We start from the raw sequence: 22,699 nt of genomic DNA, 5'->3' as shown, positions 1-22,699 counted from the left end.
CTTTTTATCAGCAATTCCATTTTTTAAAGAACAGGCTAAATACACAGAAAGATCAAAAATTTCTTCAGGTTTCCACTTCAAGCATGCATCCTAGAAAGAGACCCAAGCAGGCACAGATAACAGCTCATTAGTCACCAGGCGAAGCCATCTGTTCAGAGAATTATAAACCTGTTTTCTCCGCTCAGGAGGTGAGAGCTGAGGAGGGAAGGCTGGCAAGCAAGTGAAGTTCTGCTCCCCATTCAGATCCACACATCCTGGCAGGGTCAACCATGTACCCTCTGGAGGAAGGAAATGCTGCATCCTTTTGGAAAGGAAGGAGCTCAGCTTCTGTCTGAGATTGGAGAAGTAAAGGGAGAAATATTCTCTCTCCGGCCTGCAGTCTGCCTATCTCTCGCTGCGCGCACACCTGCACATAGATATCTCTGGAGCAGAGGCATTTTGTTTACTCTGAGATTTGAACTCCCGGCAGCATCTGTGCCAGTGTTGCTGCTCCTCTTCAGAATGTCCCCTTGCCCTCCAGGAGTCAAATCCAACGTAACGCCTTTCCAAATGAAGGCATCCTTCAGGACAGATCTGTTCTCCATGGCACACAACCTCGAGGAGCGAGTAACAAGGCAAGGAAGGGGAAACATGCTGCTGGAACACCTGGCCACTGCTCCCACCTCCGATTCTATGCACAGCCGAGCATTAAGGACAGCCTCCTAAGTGACGGCTGCAGACACAGGCTCAGACAGATCCATCTCTCCCAGATGGAGCTCTTAATCTAGCCTGTGACAGGTGAGAGAGCATCCTGCCTGTCCCAGTCCTGCCTTCAGCTGCCAGTTAATGAACTCAGTGGTTCCTAATTGCTGCAAGGTGTCAAAACAATCCCTTCGGCTTGAGCCATGAAGGAAATAAAATAAGTTACTCCCAACTTCTGCAGAACTTTAGAGCAAATTCTCTGCCTACACATATTCCCTACAGCTTATTCCACCAATGTTTTCATACATGCTCTGTCTCATCTTCATTTGGTTTTACCTCTGCCAGACTCCTGGCTGTAGTGCAATTCCTACTGACAACTTTATTGGCAAAATAATCATACTGGGGAAAAGCTGATCTTGTGAGACCTAAGGACATCCAATATCTCCAGTAACCACACACATCGTAACAGTTGGTATCACCTGCACCTGGGAAGTGACCCCCTCTGCTCTGCTATGGTTTCCTCCTTACCATGTGTTACATTCTTAATATGCATCTGTAGGGTTTTCATGGGAAATAAATTTTTATTTATTTATTTGGCCAGATTACCATTCAGTGTAAAAAATGGGTTGCTACAGAGTTTCATGTCTGCAAGACTTATTCATATAGTCAAAGTAGGTCCCAATCACATTGTAGCCTTGGGGAATAAAACCCCTGAGAGCAACAACTCTCCAAGGTCACAGGTAGGGGTAGCGAGAACATCAAAAACATTAAAAAGCTTCACAATAAGAACAGAGCCACAACTAGAGAGAATTACGGACAAAACCCCTGTCACTAACAGCCTTCTGAAATAAGTAAGTTTTGACTGCATGTTTAAAAGCAGCAAAATTAGGAATCTGCGAGCGAGCGAGCTGAGGCTTTTAAAAATTTGTTTTGTTACGGCGCACACCGTGGTGGTTTCCGGATTTTGGAGCATTCCAGATTTCAGGTGTCCAGATAAGGGATACTCAACCTGTACTTTTTTTGCTGTTCTTCAGACATGCAACCTTCAATTTTTGTACTAACTGTAGGTATTTACCATTTAACCAGCTTATGGTTAGGATAATTAAACAATGGGAAAGAGTGGATTTTCCTATTCATTCAGAGCAACAGTGTAGAAATGCTATTCTGTGTTTTGGTAGAGATATCCCTGAAATGGTGCAAGGGGCAATTGGCTTGGTTGTTCAGCAGTGAAAGAAATACGCTCTACATATGTGCAGCATAGGCACTTTCCTGCCAGCAAGGGTCCAGGTATTGCTAATATAGTGAGCAACTTGATAGTTGTGATCCCTGAAGTAGGGTGGGGATGGCTGTGATTATTCACTGGGTGAAGGCTGGTGTGACCAAAAGACTGGGCAGGCACAGTACAAATGTACCATGGCACTAAAGCAGTGCCCCCTAGGCGTGTAAACAATATAAAACACATAGATTACACAAGTACCCCAATGCCTAAAATTCACCAGCCATTCTGGGCCTTCCTGCCTCTCCCGCCATTATATCTATGGGTGCCTGTCCAGTAAGTGGTGTCTTTGTGAATTCCTCAGCAGTCAGAAGGGTCTGTGAAGATCTGGGATGGTCAAAGTTCAGGATAGTGACACTTTATATGTTTTCCTGTTTCCTCACCTTCACTATGTCGGGGATTCCAGGGCTGGGAGCCTCATGTCTGAGGCTGGGAACTAGCCTGCTGAGCTAAGGTGGACAGGCCACAGGCTTTGCAGGTGGAAGGTTCCAGTTTTAATACTTGGCATCTCCAGTTTAGAAAAATCTCAAGGCTGGAAATACCCTGAGGGAAAAGGGAAAGCCCCCTCCTCCACTCCCTGCTCAGTTTGGTGCCTGATCTGTTAGACCTAAAATAAAATAAAATACAGTAACCTTTCGTGTTTAGACTTGGATCCCATGTCCAAGATATATTATTATGCAAATATTCCAAAACTGAGAAAAATCTGAAATCCAGAACACTTCTGGTCCCAAGCAGTCTGGATAAAGGATACTCAACCTGTACAAAATAGTAAAAATGGTGGCCCACATTCTCCACAGCCTTATGAGAGCGGAGCCAGAGCTCCACCCTCGCAGGGAGCCAGGACACTGGACACAGCACATGAAAAGGGAACTGGGAAGTGATTTTCACTTTTCTCCCCACCCCACAAAAGCCTTGTCCACTGAGAGGGAATATATCCCTGTGGGTTATACAGGGTTCCTAAGGGGACCCTGATTTTGCAGGAGGGGAGAGAAGCAAAAATTGTTCTTGGTTCCCCGCACTGGAAAGCTGGCCTTGTGGTAGCAAGCATGAATTGTCCCCATTGCTAAGCAGGATCCACTCCTGGTTTACATTTGAATGGGAAACTACATATGAGCACTGCAAGATATTCCCCGAAGGGGGTGGGGCTGCTCTGGGAAGAGCACCTCCATGCTTGGCTGCAGAAGGTTCCAAGTTCCCTCCCCGGCATCTCCAAGACAGGGCTGAGATAGACTCCTGCTTGTAACCTTGGAGAAGCCGCTGCCAGTCTGTGCAGACAATACTCAACTACTATTGAGTATTGGACCAATGGTCCGACTCCGTATATGGCAGCTTCCTATGTTCCTATGCAAGCCTGCAGTGCAGCTAGTATCCCAGCTCCCTGTGAGGTCCATAGCGTAGTATGTGAACTTTTGACTGACACAGAATTCTTTCCTCAGACAGATGCATCTAAAAAGGAGAAAAGAGATGTTTCTGAGAGAGGGCATATCATTTAAACCAGTCTTCAGTCTCTTTCAGCCTTAAGATGGCAGTAGAGAAAGTTCTTGCAGATCAGTTAAGAACTGTGCCTTACTTAAAATGTTTCCATACAGAAACATCTTTTTGTCAAGGCATCTCTCCAAAGCTGTTTATATAAGCTATGAATACACAACTTCACATAATACAATGGTAATATAATACAATACTTACTTATATGAAAAGCCTTAAGGTAGAGGCATGCTGGGCCAGATAAGCTAATTAGGAGCATGACCCTATGCCTGTCTACTCAAAATAAGTCCCATTAATTACAATATGACTTTCTACTAGGAAAGGATGCTCTGAAAACCCCACTTTACAAAAAAAGAAGTGTTATCAAATTTTAGTATTTGCTAATCCAAGAAAGGGATTAATCTGAGCCAGGGTTCACGAGGGCTTAGAACCAGAACCTGGTTTGAATGTCATGGTTCAGTGTCAGAAATATAGCCTCTGAGCATGAACAGAGTACAACTCTATCATGACCATATTTAGAGGATCAGAGAGATCCTCTGTACTTTCTGAATCACCACCATCACCCTTTTCCTTATCCCATTCCCATATCGAATGCTGACCTAAGTGAAGATAAAATGAAGGGATGGCCTCGATGCTAATCTTCCTCTCTGGTCTCTGCCTGGGGAAGAAAGAAAGTCTAAAGACAGAGCAGTATGAAAGAAGGGCCATTAGCAGGGCTCATTAACACGAAGGGGGGGGGGGGAATTGATACACTTTGCCAGGAGCAGGGAAAGCTGGACTGACCCATTGCAAACAAATCTATTACCATGAGGGAAAAACTGAAGCTGAATTGTAATAGATCATGCAAACCCTTCTTGCAAATGTTTTTGTTGTTACAAACTGATGAACCACCATATGTATCTTATCTTTGTATGTATGGGGCAACCAACAATTCTAAGATTGGCAGGAGCCAATCAGAAGCAACCAGTTACAGGAGAACAAACAGCCTTCATCTGAATGCCCAGCTTCTCACCTAGGCCCTCTTCTTGGACTGGACAGAGAGCCCAGGCCCGGCAGTTGGAGCCTGCTACTATTCTCTCCCTAGAAATGGGCTTGGGGATCTCCCTAGGCTTCCTGCTGATCAGTGTGGTTAAACTAGTGTTTTCATACATCTTTTTTTCCTAGTAAATACAGAATGGGGGAGGGGGGCAGGGAGGGGCGGGGGGAGCAATCCTTCCAGTCTCCCCCCTGTGGATATCTACAGCTCTCTTGTTTTCAAAGATTTCCCCACAATCAGAAGAAACTATCTGGTATCCTTAGGATGATACCAGATTCTACACAAAGAGTGAGATTCCATGCTACACAACATAAGTATGGCAAGGCATATTTCTGGCCTTTCTTATTTTGTGGCTAATGGACACTTTGCCCATTAGAAAGAAAGAAAGAAATTTCAAGTAGATCAATTTTTAACCTCCTACCACCCATATTTTTGGTCCCACCTTCTCACAACTGGTGCCAACTTACATGGTACAAAATTCCTACATTTAGTGTAAAAAATAATATGTAACCCACATGTAGATTGATACTTATGACAATCACATGAGCGAGTTCTCCACATATACTGGAAAGCCCTGTAAGGCTGCAGCTTCCTTCCCTATGCACATATATTGCTTGTGCATACAAGAAGGCCAAAAAAACAAAGCCAAACCCTCATGTGATCATCACACGATAATTTGAAGCCCACATATAAATTGTTTCATCGAAGTGCTACTGATGTAGGAACTTTGAAATATGTTCAGTGGCCCTGAGTTCCACAGACTAGCAGTGGTCTGTGTTTAGAAGTACTTCCTTCTGATTGCCTGATCACTGCTGTTTGTTCTTTCCAATCAGATGTCTGCATACCCTTGTGCTAGGGCATGTTTTATGAGGAACTGCCCAGTACCCTGTTTCCCCGAAAGTAAGACCTACCCCAAAAGTAAGACCTAGCAGTAATTTCTGATGTACCGCTAATTGCCCTAGTGCATTTTTGGGGGCTAAAATTAATATAAGACACTGTCTTATTTTCGGGGAAACATGGTATGAATGAAAAAACTAAAAATGAAAGCAAAACTTTTTGATGCTCCTTCTTCCTGCTACGAAACCGTGATTTCCTCAAGATTACAGAGAAATAACTCTGATGTCTGTAGTTAAAGTAACGTTCCCTTCCGAAGCATTGATGCTCTTCACAGTTGCATTTATTCTACTATGATAAAAAATACTGGACTGTCTCATTCTCTGACTTTTATGTACTTGTAAGGAAGAGTATAGATCTCAAAGGGGTGGATAGTTATATTAAACAATCCAGAATACCAGAGTGCAAATTGGGGTACATGGAAAAGAGTTAGCATTAAGTCACCTTTTTAGAATAACCAATTAGGACACCTTATTATCATTTCGAATACTTCCAAATAATAATTTGAGAATGGTTTAACTTAATCGAACTGTGTTTCTCCCCTTTTCTTTTGGTTTTGAAATGTTTTCTTTTTTGTATCTAAGTATGTATGAAGATGTAATACTAATGTGAAGCTCCGACATTTCCTTTCAGAAGGTAAATAAGATTAGCATTAAGCGTTCACAGCAGGGCTGAAAAAAGAGGGAAAACTTGAGAAGCAACACCATTGGGTGGGAGGGGACAAAATAATAATAATAATAATAATAATAATAATAATAACAACAACTCCCCGAAGGGCAGTATAGATATTGAATAAATAATAATAATTATAATTATAATTATAATTATAATTATAATTATTATTATTATTATTATTCAATATCTATACTGCCCTTCGGGGCTGAAGATATGGATTATTCAATTTGGTGGAGGGAATACCTCAAACACATGGGGAGGGGGAGATCTGTACCCGGATTCATGGAGGTGCTCCTTATCTTGCTCAGGTTGAATACTGAACAAATGAGACAAACAACAGGATCTGGAAATGACTGAGCACACAGCCCAATTTCACCATGTTTACTTGGACATGTCACAATGGATTTCAATGGGACTTATTTCCAAGTAAGTTTGCTTAGGACTGCAGACTGATCCCTGTGTTCCCTATCGGCACCTGCTACATGTCTCCTGTTCTGGACGGTGGCTGTGAATTGCTAGGTTGAAAAGAAAAGAAGCAAAGCAACCCCTGCCACTGACATATCTGCCTTCTCCTCTTTTCAGCACATCACGTCAGAGTCTGGCCCCTTGGTTCTTAAATGAACACTTGAAAGGACTGTTTTAAAAGGGCTAGTCTACATTTCTCACCCAGCTGCCCCTTGTCAAATGTACATTTCTTTAGTGAACAGCATGGCCTACAATAAGACCAGTGATCTTACTCAGATTTTGTATTGATTCTCTAGCTGGAAGATCTCCATCCTCCACTTCCCACTCTGTACTTAGCAGCAACCTATTATCTTGTGAGACACTTTCTCTCAAGAACAGAACTTCGAGAAGTTAGGAAGAAAAGCACAGGGAAGTAGAAACTGAGGGGAAGCTTTCTGAAAAACAAAAGAGCCAAAAACAGCTGCTTTAAGCAGCAGCTCAGCAGCCCTGTGGGTAAATCTAACCATCTCTTCTGGGAAGCCACATATGGTCACAGGCTGCAACAGCTGAAGAAAACACTAGGGCTTGCAGTTTCAGAGTATTCACATTAAAGTCAGTGACACTGCTCTGCAATAAGAGACCTGCAAACTGAGGTTTAGTCCCCCGGTTGTAGGCAAGTGACCAAGGCTGCAGTTGTATCAAAGCTTACCAAAGAGTAAGCCCCACTGAATACAGTGGGACTTCCTTCCAAGTAAACTTGCATACACTGTGTTGTAGGTCTGCTCTTGAAATGCAACAGTACAGCTGATTTTATGGATACTGAGCAGTAAAGGTAAAGTGTGCCATCAAGTCGGTGCCGGCTCCTGGTGACCACAAAGCCCTGTGGTTTTTCTTTGGTAGAATACAGGAGCGGTTTACCATTGCCATCTCCCGCTCAGTATGAGACAATGCCTTTCAGCATCTTCCTATATTGCTGCTGCCCGCTATAGGTGTTTCCCATAGTCTGGGAAACATACCAGAGGGGATTCAAACTGGCAGCCTCATGCTTGCTAAGCAAGTCATTTCCCCGCTGCACCATTAGGAGGCTTCTCTACCAGCAGCAAATAAATACTGACTATGCATAATTTGGGGAAATCCTCTTAAAACACCCGACAAGGAATTCAATGACTGAGGGCAAACTCCAATCTAAATCAGCATCACAGAAGACAAAAGATAGATCTGTGGTTGATTGCCACACCAACCTTTTTTTCTAGTCTGCTTCAGTTATCTGCATGGTGAAGCAACAGTATGGAAGTTTAAACTCTAAACCCAGATCCCATCTTACCACACTACTGCAAACATTTCTGATGTTTCTGAAATATGATCCAGACTGTTCTCTTTTTGTACCAGGGACTGAATACAAACCTCAAGAGTGTTACTTGGCCCTCTGACATGTGAAGTTATGTTTCTGCAGCTTTATCAGCATGAGTGGGAGAAACCTAAAGGTCATTTATTTCAACAGAGGTATGATTGTCTACATATTAGCAAGCCCGTGTCCACTCCACATATAAACCTCTCTATAGATCAGTCTACATCACCCAGATTCTAGTATGCCAGATAGGGAAGTGCTCGAAACATGATTTGGTGTCCGAATCGCATGCACATCCCTTTATTTTATTTAACATAGTTTTATACTGCCTGATATATACATCTCTAGGCAGTGTACAAACTTTAATATTAAAAATCACAGATTGAAATACATTAAACACAATAAAAATATAAAACAAATTATTAAAATTAATTCTAATTAAAAGGTTTTGCAGGATAATCTAAATAAGTGAACCATTAAATACATACCAAAAACAAATCTAGCCCGCATTCCTTGGATATCATTAAAGTAAAAAAATTATTTCCAGATCTTAAGTAAGAGCTGATGCACACACTCAGATTATTCATGTGGCACAGAATAATCCTGCATTTCAGACTGCAGCCAAGGCAGGCCAGTAGGAAAATAATGTGATTGAATGCTCCCCTGTATCAAGGCTATTTTGCCCATGGAAAGCTTATACATCATGAAGAAAGGTTACAGCTTGCCCTACTGAAGCTGCATAGCCCCAGGAGGGTGGCATCATGCAATTCTTTTCAAACATCTACATCAATCCAAAACCAACACCTGAAGCCTAGAGTGTGAAGTACAACTCATCCAGAGAGCTCCCCAAGAGAACCATTTCATGCCTTCATAGGATACGTTCATTTTATCTAACACCTGAGCAGACAGCGATTTTCATGGCAACCTATTCCATCTGCAAAGACAGGTTGAAATGATGGCAATAGAGGTTCATGTAGAAGAGCCACACTGCTCATTTTTGTCTTGCCACAATGACTTGTCCAGCTGTAATTAGCCAGGAAGCAATGGGTGTCTGTAAATAAAAAGTGGTTGCATTCAGCTTCTCTGAACTTTCTAATAGGTTCATGTTCTCACAAAGCACTCTGGATGAACATTTTCTCTTTGGAGCAAAAATATCAATTACATTTTTCTGGTTCAGAGACGCAAAAGGCAAACAGCAGGAGACCAGCCAACCACATTCTATTTCTGGATAAGGGTGGAGATCTTCAAAACCTGGTTTCCCCTTCCATTTTTAGGGATCATATTCTTAAGTTGCCCATAACATCCAGTTACCCAAATCAAGGAGTGAAAAATAGATCTCTCCACAATTAACTTCCGACATGTCTGATTTTGGATGCATGTTAACCATCTCTGTGATTGACACAAGAGAGATCAAATCCATCTAGACTAGACAGACAATTTGTCTGTAAGCTTTTTCCTATTTTTAATAGATAAATCTTTTTAGTAAATCTAGTCAGGATATTAATCAGATGCTTTGCGTCAGTAGACTTTAGCAGTTGAGAATCCAAATGTTGTTTTTGAAAAACCTCCTCAAAGGCTATCAGCAATGCCATGCAAATTCCAGATGGTTCAGAGTAAGTTATGGGTAACACAAAGGTTGAATAACTCAACCAGAATAATTCAACTATTTCAAGTGCTTTTGAACAACTTTAAATGAAGAAGCGTTGTTTTAGATGAAACATTTTCATCTGAAATATTCAAGTAAAAATCTGGTCTGGTCAGAATTATTCCAATTTTGACACACATGATTTGTGTTACTTGCTCAATGTTAAGGCAGATGAAGAATAATTTGGCAGGGCCATACTTCAGTTTCTTCATATGTAAAAGCGATCCTTTCCAAGACATTCAAAATTGTTCTTTTTGGCACATGCCTGAAGGCCAATTCCAGTTTACTTCATCTGTGAACATGAACCGGATATGCAGGCCCACCCTGTGAAGGGTTCAACGTGTCCAGATCAGAGGTAAATCCATGCTGAGAAGTCCAAGGACACGTATACATCTAACCTGTGCTGTCTAAGAGAAAAAATGCAAACCAACTCAGGACTGAAAGCATGGAAGGAAAGGTCATTTGAACTGGCCCTACAATTGCACAAATGATGGCAGCACAGAATGATTGCAACACATCCAAAAGCTATGGCCTGACAACATCATTCAACCATAGTTGTACATAGAAAGAGGACATATCTTTCTTTCTCCAGCTTATTACACATTTCCAGGGTAGCCCTTTGTGCCAACTATGTTATCTATCCACACTCTAAGGTCCAGCGCAATACAGCTGCCACAGAAGTCCCATTCAGATTTATTTATTTTTGGCGGCACTCATGGTTACAACACCAAAAGTGGGTAATCCTACCTCAGTGCTGTCATTCACCACTCGCATGCTCCAGTCACTCATGATTACAGCAGCAGTGATCTACAGAGGGATCCGCTATAACCACAAGGGAAGGTGCTTCCATGATTGGCAACCTGTTCAGGACAATCATGGAAGTGTCTTCCCTCACAGTTCCAGTGGGTTCCTCTGCAGATGACTGCTGTAACTGTGAGCAGCTGGTGTGGGTGTGCAAAAATGACAGCACCAGGGCGGTACTTCCTACCTACTTTCAGTGTTGTAAACATGAGCACCAGTTTTTTAAAAAAACTCTGAATGGGGCTATAGAGACTGCTCTGTATTGCTCCATGCAATGTGCTGTGTGCTGAACTGTTTGCATGCAGAGCTTCACCCTACATACTGGGTGATCTTCATCACACCCCTGTAGATGTTAAATATATTTAAATAGCTTTTATCATGCCATGGGGGGGAGAAATATCATCACTCACATCATGAGTCTCTACACACAGAGTGAGTATCTACACACTCTGCCCTATGGAGCAAAGAAAGGCCACCTTCAAATATAAGCCAGCACTAAGTCACAGCAGGCTGCCATCTTCCCCAGGCATCTGCATTCCCAGTGCACTCAACTGTCCACCCAGTTCACAGTTTAACATCCCACATATCTTGGCTCGACACCATCCCACATACCAGTTATATCTCCCAGCCCAAACACAGAAGAGTTTCATAGAAGGGCCATAGCTTAAAGGTGCAGCACAGGCTTCTCATACAAAAGATCTATGAACTCATGCCGGGCTTATTATGTTCCTGTCAGGGGCATAACTACTATTAGGCAAGGGGAGGCGGCTACCTGGGGGCCCCCACGCCTCGAGGGGCCCCCCAGAGAGGCAAGTAACATGAGGAAAGTCACATGACTATATGTTGTGAAGTGTGTATCAGCGAGGGGCCCATTTTAAAATTTTGTCTCTGGGCCCACTCCAGCCTTGTTACGCCCCTGGTTCCTGTCATAAGAAGGCCCCAGTGAACTGTGTGAACAGCTAAGTAGGTACCACATATCCCCAAGTCCAAGTTGCTACAATAAGTATAATCGCATCTTCCCCCACCAGGAAGCCCAAGACATCACAACAACGCCTTTGTATAGACAGCCAGCTAGGTCTCTGCCTCCATATACCCTATCAAGCACCTTCCCTCTTGCACACACACAGGTCTCCATGCCTGTTCATCTCCAGTGGTCTGCTTCAGGCTCCTGCCACAGTAACTTCCTAACATTGCTCCCAGAGTCTAATGCACTCAGGCTACAATCCGACGGGAGTAAGCGCCACTGAACTTAGTGGCATGTACTCAGGATAAATATGGAAATCCTTCAATCCGTAACGCGCAACATACCAGGCACCCCTTCCCAAATAAATCCTCGCACACAAACACACGCCACACACTTGCCAGTGCCAAGGCCCTGCTATGCCACCATTGGCACGCGCTCCTGAGTTACCCACTCCCCTAAAACTATCACGAACTGAGCGTTACTACCCAGTCCTCCGGACGCGGCTACGCCAGCAACCTGTATCGGGCTCTCGCAATTCCCCCAAGCACCCTCACCCACGTACCGCGGCAAGGCACCCACCCACCCCGGCCCTGGGTACACCTTCTTCCGCTCCTCATGCATGCACTATGACGACGGACGGACCCCTATGCACCATCAGACACACACACACCCTTGCCTCCCGTAAGAGGCGGGCACCCTTCCCCTTCGAAGAGCAGCACCATCACCCTTAAGTCACACCCGCGCACCCGCCCTAGACTGACCCGATGCAGCAGCAGCAGCAGCAGCCCCGCCGCCTCCACCAGTAACCCAGCCCCGGAGCAGCAGCCCCGCCGGAGTGGCCCTTGCAGCCGCCCCCCGGCCGACCACAAGGCGCCCATTTCTCACGACGCCTGCTTCTCTCCCCCAGGCGATGCCCCCTCTCCTCCTTGCCCTCCTGCGTGCTCGCCGCAGGCTCCCGCTTCTGCCCTTCCCTCACCTCTCCCTGGTCGTCCTCTTCGAGGCTGCTGAAGCTCCACACCACCAGGCCCTGGATGAGCAGGATGGCCAGCGCCGTGGCGATCGCCAGTTTGTACCGGCGAACCAGCTTTTGCACCCGGACACTCGCCACCATCTTCATTCCAAGCGGCCGGGGAGGGAGGGAGGGAGGCAGCGGGGAGGGGAAGAAAGAGGGCGGCGGAGTTGAGAACCCTGCAGACCACGGGCGCGAGCACGCACGGCGCGATAGGCCCAGAGCACCCGCACGCAGGAGGGGAAAAAACAAAACTGGGGAAGGGGCGGGACAGCGGCTTCCTAAGCCCCTGGCCTGTAAGCGAACCCGCTAAGCAGGGGGTCAGACTCTGACGCCTGGCTTGCCTTGATGAAGCCTGCCTCTGGGGGGCTTTGCAAAACCCTCAAGGAAAATTGCTCCGTAGTAGCCTGCATCTTCCACCGTTTCGCAAATGAATGGAAAGTAGGGTCTTTGGCTCCCCATACCAAGGACCCCCCGCCCCCCCGCCTGAGCATCTCGTCCCTTCGTTTACACTTTGGTGAAGGCTCTGCTCCTCCTCAGGCGGCAGAAATAAACTGGCCCTAACAGTTTCATTACAAAACAACAACAACTATCTCTATAAAACAGGAAAATATTTAATATCGCGACGAATCTAGTTGCAGAACCACCACAACTCAAACGCAGTCAGCAACACTAGAGGAAGTGTTTACTGGCCTGGGTCGGGGTCCAAAAGGAAGCAGGGGGAAACAGGGACAAAAAAGGGCAGTTGCCAGAAAATAGGCGTCCGCTGTCCCTTGCGTTGGGGTGGGTGAGTGATAATGAAGTATCAGGTTCATTCAGTGTTTTGGTCACAAAGAGAAATCATATGGATTGGGAAGGGTTTGGATGGGCCATTGGGTTCACTGGATGACCTTGGGCAAATAGCACTCTCTTGGGGTAACTTACCTTACAGGCCTGTCTGTTGTAATGGGTGTGTGTGGAATCATCCCATATACAGTTCACTCAGGTCCTTGGATTGGAAGGATGGGATACAAATATGACAAACCCAGCCAAAGGTAATAGGATCCAAGTCATTCAATGACATACATTTTTGGATAGAAAGTGGCCTATGTATTGGAGTGAAACATACATAGGTGCAGCCATCCCCATATTATACATATGGCCCTGAAAATTAAAACAAACAAACATATGAAAATATTATTTCTTTGGACAGGTAGTTAGTGGGGTTTTGAGCCACAATCTGACAGTTAGGTAATAAGTGTATAAAGGCTGTTGAAATCATCAACAGGTTTAAGCACATCTACCTCTGTGCTGGATTATGCAACAGTAACATTTTTATTCCACTCTCATCTGGACCTCTCTTCTGCCTTTTGGAGACAGTTTCTCATTTGAAAGACCTACAACATAAAATTTGTGTAAACGTCTATAAGTTATATAGAACTAGGAATATATATCCTAATTCTATTCTATCTAGGGCTTCCTTTCTGCTTTCCCATGGTTGATTCACAATTGCACAAATATTCTTTTGGTTGCATCTACAAAATGTTAGGTTTGTTAGTCATTCAGGCTGTGCTCCTAAGCACGCTTGCAAGATAGTAAGGTCCATTTAACTCAGTGTGGGACTTACTTCTGAGTAAATGTGTTTTCAGGGGTTTTCCATAGTAGATATAATTTCTATGAAATAGAAAGCCAGGTCATTTCACTTACCCCTTCTCTTTATTGTCAGTCTTGAGAAATAAGAAGCTACTCTATTTTCTTTTTCCATTTTGCAGTTTTCTGGATGCTCAAATTAATAAACTGATAGAGAAATGTGTGATGCAACATGTGGGTAGCTGACCTACACAGGAGCTTCACGTGATCTAGGTCAGCTGATCTACAGCAACATCATGTGGGTAGTCTTTGGGTATGCTCAGGGCTGAATAAGGGATATTAAAAGTGAGAATGCTCCTGTGAAAACTGTTGGGCTAAGGAGGATAGCTCAGATAATGCACATAACAGAGGACATTATGCAAGGACATCATGCAAGACATCATTTGGCAACTACCAATGATGCCAACTTCAGAGGCATATAGGAAGCAGTTGTCCAGAAGCGATACCATGCCAGTAAGATCATATATAAACCAATTCTTAGTTGTTTTCATTTCTGGATGGCACCTTCCATATTCCTCCAAGGGTGGTGCCAGAGGCGTAACTAGGGAAAACGGCACCTGGGGCAAGCACTGAAATGGCGCCCCACCCCCCACCCCCCAACATACCACATTATACTTAGGTTTTTCCTCACAAGCGCCCGCCGCCGCCGCCGCCAAGCCAGGCGACTGACTGGCCGCCAGGCTCCAGCAAAGCAATGGGGGGGGCACGGGGGGCGCGGAAGGGACCGCTCGTGGGGGAGGGGGCGCCGACGCACTCCCTTGACTGCTGCAGCGCTGCTGCACTGAGCAGGAAACATTTGTATTAACAAAATTTTTTTAAAAAAATTTTAAAAAAATTGTCATGGCGGCGCCCCCCACGTGACCAGAAAAGATGGCGCCCGGGGCACGTGCCCCCCCTGCCCCCCCTATAGTTACGCCTCTGGGTGGTGCAATGGTGTGGGAAGTAACCATGCTAATCCTCCCTTTCACATGGTATTCCCATTGTCTGAATGATATGAGAAGCAGCCACCCAGAAAGTGGCAACCATACTGCCAAAGTCACTTATAAACAGCTGCTATGAGAGTCTATTGTAAAAGTTTAGAAATAAAATCCAGAAAAATGTGGGCATGTCTATGGGAGGGGAGCCTATCACTCTAGGCCTTCAAATGGAAACAACTCTTAAAGAAGCACTTCTGTTAGAGCCAAATTGTATTAAGATATAGAGGCTAGTGCCAAAGCTTCAATAGTAACTAGATCAGATAAAGTTAGACCAACTAGGAAAAGAGAGGCGTACACATTCCTAACTCATAATAACTAACTTCTTACAGGATACAGAATCTCTACAGCTCTCTTGTTTTACAACGTTCCAGGTGCCTCCTCTTTAGTGGATAATGTTATTTTATTTACCTTTGTGCTTACTGGATTAATTTGTGCTGAGGCACAATTCCTCCATTCTTGTCTTGGGAAAGGACAGTTATAGCTGGATGCCTCTCTGAACCTCTCTTGCTTCATCACTCCTGATTATGAGTCTGTTCCCTACATCTGAAACAGACCAAGCTGGATTACTTATTGATTTCCAAGCCACTGTGGCAGTACTGCTGAGACACTGGTTTGCCTGACATATGTCCCTGTGGAAAAGTGAATCTATATTAGCTGCTGAGAAGTTAGCGCATGCCTCAGTTGTAGAAAGGATTCCTGATGCGTGTTTGGTTAACTGATGTAGGCCTAGTTCAACTTCTCAGTGAAATAGAAAACTTATTTATTTATTTAAAGTATTTCTATACCACCCAAAACACAAGTTCTCTGGGCGTTTTACAAGACAATAAAGCAACTAATAAAAGATTTAAAAATTTCAACAATTAAAAATTAAAAAGTTAAAACTATTAAAACACAATTAAAACAGTATCTAATTAAAAACCTGGGTGAACAAATGCGTCTTGACTGCGGTTTTTAAAAGTAAGAGATGGGGAGGCGCTTATTTCAGCAGGAAGTGTGTTCCAAAGCCTCGGTGCAGCAATGAAGAAGACCTATCCCGGAGTAGCCACCAGATGAGCCGGTGGCAACTACAGACAAACCTCTCCAGATGATCTCAATGGGCGGTGTGGTTCATAGCAAAGAAGACATTCTCTTAAATACCCAGGGCCCCAGCTGTTTAGAGCTGTATAGGTTGTAACCAAAACCTTGTACTTTGCCCAGAAATGTATTAGCAGTCAGTGTAGATCTGTTAAGATAGGAGTGATATGGTCTCTCCGAGACGACTCAGAGACCAACCTGGCTACCACATTCTGGACTAACTGCAGTTTCCAGACTATGTACAAAGGCAGCCCCACATAGAGCGCATTGCAATAGTCAAGTCTGGAGGTGACCAGCAGATATACTACTGTTCTGAGGTCATTTATCTAAGAAATAGAGGCAGCTGGCATATCAGCCGAAGCTGATAAAAAGTACCTCTGGCCACTGCCTCAACCATGGACACCAGGGAGAGTTTTGTGTCCAGAAGCACCCCCAGACTCCGTACCTGTTCCTTCTGGAGAAGTGTGACCCCATCCAGAACAGGCAGATCAAAATAATCTCCCGGGTTCTGACCCCCACATTAAGTACCTCCATCTTATCTGGATTCAGTCTCAGCTTGTTACCTCTCATCCAGCCCATCATTGCCTCCAGGCAGGCATTTAGGGAGGTTATGCCTTCTCCTGATGATGTTGACATGGAGAAATAGATTTGGGTGTCATCAGCATACGGATAACACCCTGCACCAAATCTCCTGATGATCTCTCCCAGCAGTTTCATGTAGATGTTAAACAACATTGGAGACAATATGGAGCCCTGAGGGACACCATACAGAAGTTCAGTTTTTGCAGAACAACAGTCGCCGAGGGGCACCATCTGGAATCTGTCTAAGAGGTAAGAGTGGAACCACTGCAAAGCAGTGCCTCCCACCCCCAACCCCCTCAGACGCTCCAGAAGGATACTATGGTCGATAGTATCGAAAGCTGCCAAGAGGTCCAAAAGGACCAACAGAGTCACACTTCCTCTGTCCATTCCCAATTGGAGATCATCCATCAGGCCAACCAAGGCAGTCTCCACTCCATAGCCCACCAGAAAGCCGGTCTGAAATGGGTCTAGATAATCAGTTTCCTCCAAGACTGCCTGGAGTTGGGAGGCCACCACCCTCTCAATTACCTTGCCCAGCCACGGAAGGTTGGAGACAGGCCTCTAGTTGTATCTGGTAACTTGTATCTGGACTGGTAACTTGTATCTGGACTGTACCACTTCAGATTGCAGATAGGGGGCTCACAAGACTGAATGCTTCACATGCAACCTGCACCTAGTAAACTAGATATCAGAGAAAATATTGGCTAAAAGTGTTCCCCTTGAAATGATAGTTTTCTGTGTGCAGAGGGCTTTTTTGTACAGAGGAACTTTTCGTCATGCGAGGTCCCCCACTTGCAGTCTGAAGTGATACAGTCTAGACACAGGTTTAATGCACACACACCCCAGTGAGGGAATGATGCTGTAGACCAGAGGTTCTTAGACATGAGTGTCCAGATGTTGTTGGACTAGAAATTTCATCAATTCCAGCCGCAAAAGCCAAAGGCCATTGTGTCTGAGGATGATAAGAGTTTTATTTATTTATTTGTCACCGCCCCAAACTTTAGTCTCTGGGCAGTTAACAACAACATTCTACAGTTGTAGTTGAATAATATCTAGGGGCCCAAGTTTGAGAACCCATACTATGTGGACTTTTGGACAGGCTATTATGGAGAGTACAGGTCTGGCACAACGTGGATCACATAGTAGGAGACCTATCACTGGGGCATTTTTTGGTGGACTGGACAATATATCTCGGATTATGATTGTTAAACAAAATAGCAGAGACTGGAGTCTTCCATAAATATGCAACTTGTGAAGCTACTTACCAACGACACATTATGAATTGAGAAGTCAAAAATTAATGAATTACCCATTATGAATTAATGAACTGTGAATTATGAATTACATAAATTATTCAGTGTCAGTCACAGTTCACTGAGGTTTTCAAAGGGCATGACTGGGAGTCTTCTGACTAGTCCTCCAAGGAAAAGAACGCTCAGATCTGACTGACAGGTTTGAAACGCTCTGTTAGTTGCAATGTGTTTATGGTAATCCAGGTCATTATCCTGGCTTGCTATTGTTTTGGTTATGTTTGCTGAGACTGTATACCATGACCAAGATTCTCAAAGCGAGAAGAAATTCAGTGATGGTTAGAGACAGTAAAGCATATAAGGTAATGAGCTCCAAATAAACAAAACCTTAGTACTGAGAGCTAGTATAGCATAGTGAAGTCTCTGGCTCAAGTCTCTGCTCCTCAGCCACATACTCACTAACTAGCTATCCCTTACGTAAGCCTCAAGCATTCTATCTCCCACACTGGGATAATAATACTAACCTGCTTTATGGGGAAAGGTCTGCTGCTCAGTGAAGGTTCACATACCCTGCATGCAGAAGGTCACAGGTTCAGTTCCTGACATTTCCAGGTAAAGCTGAGAAAAGCCCCTGCTCGAAATCCTGGAGACCCGCAGTCAGTGAGTCAGAATAGGCAACACTGAGCTAGATGGATGAATGGGCAAACCCAGTATAAGGCAGCTTCACAGGTAAGATTGCTGAAAGATAATTGCAAGGTGTGCACACTCCCAGTTTCTGGTCGTAAGAACCCAGAAATTTTTGGAGATGTTGGGTTGGCTCTTTACCAACCTGACATTTAACAGAGATTGACAACCATAGATCAAATCCTAGCTTACTGATCTCCATTAAATGTTGAGTTGGTGTGGTGTCAACTCAATATCACTGAAAATGTCTGGGTTCTTATGACTGGAAATCAGGGAGTGCACATACCTTGCAAATCTTCCCTTTCCCATTCCTTTGGCATCATGTGGTCACGATAACCTGCTCACTGCATACAAAATCCCTTAAACTCTAAAAAGCAGAATATAAATGCTGCATCATTTTTGAGATGTTAGTCTGTGTCCCAGCCATGCTGAGCAATGAGGAGACAAGTCAAACCTTTCTGTACGATTCTTTGAACTAAACTTGGATGCTTGGTGGGTCACCTTCACTTTCCCCCCTCTTTCAAACTCACTGAGAATTACTGAGACAGACAGTTGACCATTATTCCAACTCTTTGTCAAGGGCTGACCCAGCATCCTACCCCGGCATCAGATGCACATGAACAATGGGCAGCGAGGCTATTATTAGTTACTGTGTACCAAGAGTGGTGGTAGTGAGGCTAGAGACACACAGTGGGTTCCCCCCCCCGAAAGCTGAAGGTGGTTTGAAAGAGGGATTGCTGCTCTTGGCGCAACACTGGGACAAAGAACTCTGTATGTGCACACATGGGACTTCTCACATATCGGCAGAGGCGCTCTTACCCCCAGTCCTTGGGGCCCCAGTCCATGGCCTCCAAGGCCCAGGGGGGCCTCCTACTGCCACCCACCCCACACCCCCCAAAAATTTTAATTCGTGGTGGGGGGCCCTCTGAAGCCCTTCAGGTCCAGGCACCAAAATTACCTAGGTGCACCCCTGCATATTGGACATTTTCAACTAGTCTCTGTTTCCAGTCTACATGTTTTATATAATAATGACTAATTCTTGACAATCTTTCTTTAGATCCAGGAGCCAGTCCCTCAAATTGGGAGCCAGACAATTAACACTTGACAAAATTACTAGACTTTATGATAGACACTGTGAAGTCTAATGGCAAATGTGATTCTCTTTATCTCCTTTACAAGTAACATACTTAGAACAGAAACATGACTCCCTGGGAAAAGTGCATATTTTATTGAATAACTCTGCTTATGAATGTTCTAGTCTAGGCACCACAGTTAAATTTCTAGGCTCTCTGGCACCTGGCGTTTGTTAAAACCTGCATTATCTAGTTGCAACTAGTTGTGAATACCTTGTTTGCCTCCAGCTTTGTGTTAAATAGCCCTCCAGCAACTTTAATCTTGCATTTCAGTATTTGCCACAAGTGCATCTTCCTCTGTGTTTCTGTAGTTTATCCATACTTCCAGGATGTGGTTATCAAGACTGGCAGGGGCATGGAACTCTCTGCCTCTGAGAGTACAACTCTAGCCTGACCTGCAGGTGCCCAGGTGCCCCATACCAACAGGCAGATACTGGTGTCCTCCTGCTTCCATACAAACAGTTACTGCACAACAATGACAGAATTTCCCCAAATGACTCACCACCAAGATGGAGTTGGTCCACTGGTCTTGACTGTAGGCCAATGGGTAAGGTAAGTCTGGAGGAAGGCAGAACATTTATTTATTGATCTATCTATCTATCTATCTATCTATCTATCTATCTATTTATATCATATTTTTACACCGCCCAAAACTTATGTCTCTGGGAGGTTTACAACAAGATTAAAAAGTAAAACATTAATTAAAAACAAAAGCAAAACAAAACAAAAATTTAAAAGCAAGAAATGTAAAACACAATTTAAAAATTTTAAAACAATATTCTAAAAACAACATTCAAAACAATCAAAACAATATCAGTTAAAAGCCTGGGTGAAGAAATGCGTCTTTAAGGACTTTTTAAAGGATGTCAGAGATGGGGAGGCTCTTATTACACTAGGGAGTGCATGCCAAAGCCTTGGGGCAGCAACGGAGAAGACCCGTCCCTGAGTAGCCACCAGACGAGCCGGTGGCAAATGCAGACGGACCTTTCCTGATGATCTCAATGGGCGGCAGGATTCATTACGAAGAAGCCATTCTCTTTAAAAAAAAAACCATGGCAGGACATGGATCTTTCAGAGCAGGTTTACCCACTAGTTGGTCAGGAGACCCCCTGGACATGGGTCTCTCACATGGAGACCCTGCCTGAGAGCAACTATGTCTGGAGCCAGACCATCCTTTTCCTCTTTGCACCCCCACCCTTTTTCTAAATCCTAGAGCAGGGCCAGGTTCTGTGGCAGGGCCACTCTACTCCTGACATCTTTATATCATTTTCAGCCCTTCATTTACTTCAGTTGGGGCTGATCATGCTGCAAAGATGCCAGCTTGCCCTGAGAAGTGCAGTACGTTACAGTGATGTTAAATAATATGTTCTCCTTGTCTCACTGAACAACAACAGCATGGTCATTAGTCAATATGGATGTATAGTGTATACTGTGGGTTTGTTTAAGTACTCCGGGGGGATCCCAAGGTATTTTAATTCAATATTTTACTTTGTGTGTGTGGGCAAGACTTTAAGCAGAAAGTTCCCAGGAGGCTTAAAGCACAAACATTTCTAGGTGTTCAGATTTGTTTGCACAGTTTTGGTTCTGTTATAATCAAGCTTACATAAAGGAACAGTGCCTCTGGGATTACTTCCTTCTCACCGTTTAACAATCTGTAAACACCCAAACTGTAGTGCTGCAGATAGATAGATCCAAGATACAGTTTTGTTTCCTGAACTCCCTTGTCTGAATTAAAATGAACAAAACCCTCCTTGTTTTTTACCTGAAAGTAAAAGAGCCTCCTGTGGTGAACAAAACAAAACTAGGACCAGTGCATAGGAGAAAAAAATTAAAGCAAACTAATTGCTTTCATATATTGTAAGATTGGGTTATGAAGAGAAGAACCAAAGGCAGGATTTCAGGAGGCCAGAGCTATTAAGGGAAGACCCACAGCCCAGGCACTGCATGCCTGGGCAAGGCCCCTTACCACCTTGCTGCTGCCTCAGAGGAGGCAGAAAAGAAAAGCCCAAAGGGGAAAGGGAGGGGGAAGCGGACATTTGTTTAACCCTAGAAGTGCCAGAGTGCTGCTAGAACCAGGAAGTCGCCTGCCAGTTCTGGCCCCTCCCAACTCTGCCTTCAGAACCCTCAGTGGGCAAAACCGACAATAAGCGCCTTTAGTTGATTTTACACATATTATGGGGAGTTCAGCTAATAGCTCAAGAAATACTGGATCACACCCCACCACCAAACAACAGAGGATTATGCTTTAGCATATTCCTGAAATTTAAAAACATTTAAAGGGACATTTGAAAAATTACACAAGATATGTTATCTGATGGGTGGCAGGCAAGGCATGAAGCATAGGAGGCATGAAGCATAGAAAATGTTAGAGAGCTCAGGAGGGGAGATTTCTTTATCAGCCCCAGCTCCAGTGGAAGAGCACAGGTAAGGGAGCACTGCTAATTAGTATTGCCTGGTTTATTTAGGAAATCCATCAGGGAGATAGACTGAGACCTACATGCCTCATTGCTAGCTACATACAGGAAGTGAAAAGGGAGAAAAAGGAAGTCGGTCTCTCAGGTAAGAGAATGAAGCCTGAGACAATTAGTCTAACAAAAGGGAAGTAGAGTAGAGAAAGGCAAGCATGGTCAGAGAGGGAGTGTTGACTCTACCCCTAATGCCCCTAGTGGTCAATACAGTTGTTGGTGCTGCCAGGAAGGAACTGCCTCTCCAGCAGAAAACACACGAACCTGCTCTTTTTAGAAGTTGATATTTAAACTCCTGTATCTCATTATTATTAATAAATTATAATAAATTAATAATATTTTTTTCAATTAATCTGCACCAAATTGGAAGGTGTGGTATCTCTTGCCATGTAGTCAATATCTGCATAAGGTCAAGCACATTTGACAAAAGTTTTGGTTTTACGACTAATAGAATATTCGGGGCTTATAATGGTAGAAGAATGCTGAAATAACTCCTCGCCTTAGTTATAGGGGCACTCCTGTACAACCAGTATAATTAGGTTAAAGTGCATTAATTTGTTGGTCTGTTTGTCTCCAAGAATCATGTGACTTCCCATGCATTCAGGTTTGTATATATCCTCTCATAGATTGATTCAATCTAGCTCCAG

The 22,699-nt window shown here is 44.1% G+C and overlaps 1 protein-coding gene and 1 long non-coding RNA gene across 2 annotated transcripts in view; both read right to left on the bottom strand.

Annotated features, from left to right (window-relative positions):
• Positions 1-12,409, bottom strand: part of XYLT2 (xylosyltransferase 2) — a 41,521-nt gene extending 29,112 nt beyond the window's left edge. The window contains exon 1 of the mRNA XM_053296368.1: positions 12,226-12,409. Within this exon, the coding sequence (XP_053152343.1) occupies positions 12,226-12,366 (141 nt within the window). The 5' untranslated portion in view covers positions 12,367-12,409. The remainder of the gene's footprint in view (positions 1-12,225) is intronic.
• A 5,914-nt stretch (positions 12,410-18,323) lies between these two features.
• Positions 18,324-21,608, bottom strand: LOC128345055 (uncharacterized). Its single transcript, XR_008316238.1, has 3 exons — positions 21,350-21,608; positions 20,090-20,145; positions 18,324-18,455 (listed from the first exon to the last, which is right to left on the bottom strand). It is a non-coding gene; the product is annotated as an uncharacterized LOC128345055 (long non-coding RNA).
• Between the last annotated feature and the right edge of the window lie 1,091 nt (positions 21,609-22,699).

The sequence above is a fragment of the Hemicordylus capensis genome, chromosome 2 (genome assembly GCF_027244095.1).
Source record: "Hemicordylus capensis ecotype Gifberg chromosome 2, rHemCap1.1.pri, whole genome shotgun sequence".
In the NCBI taxonomy this organism is placed as follows: Eukaryota; Metazoa; Chordata; class Lepidosauria; order Squamata; family Cordylidae; genus Hemicordylus; species Hemicordylus capensis.
The sequence above is the reverse complement of the archived record's forward strand: the minus strand, read 5'-3'. Positions and strand labels throughout refer to the sequence as shown.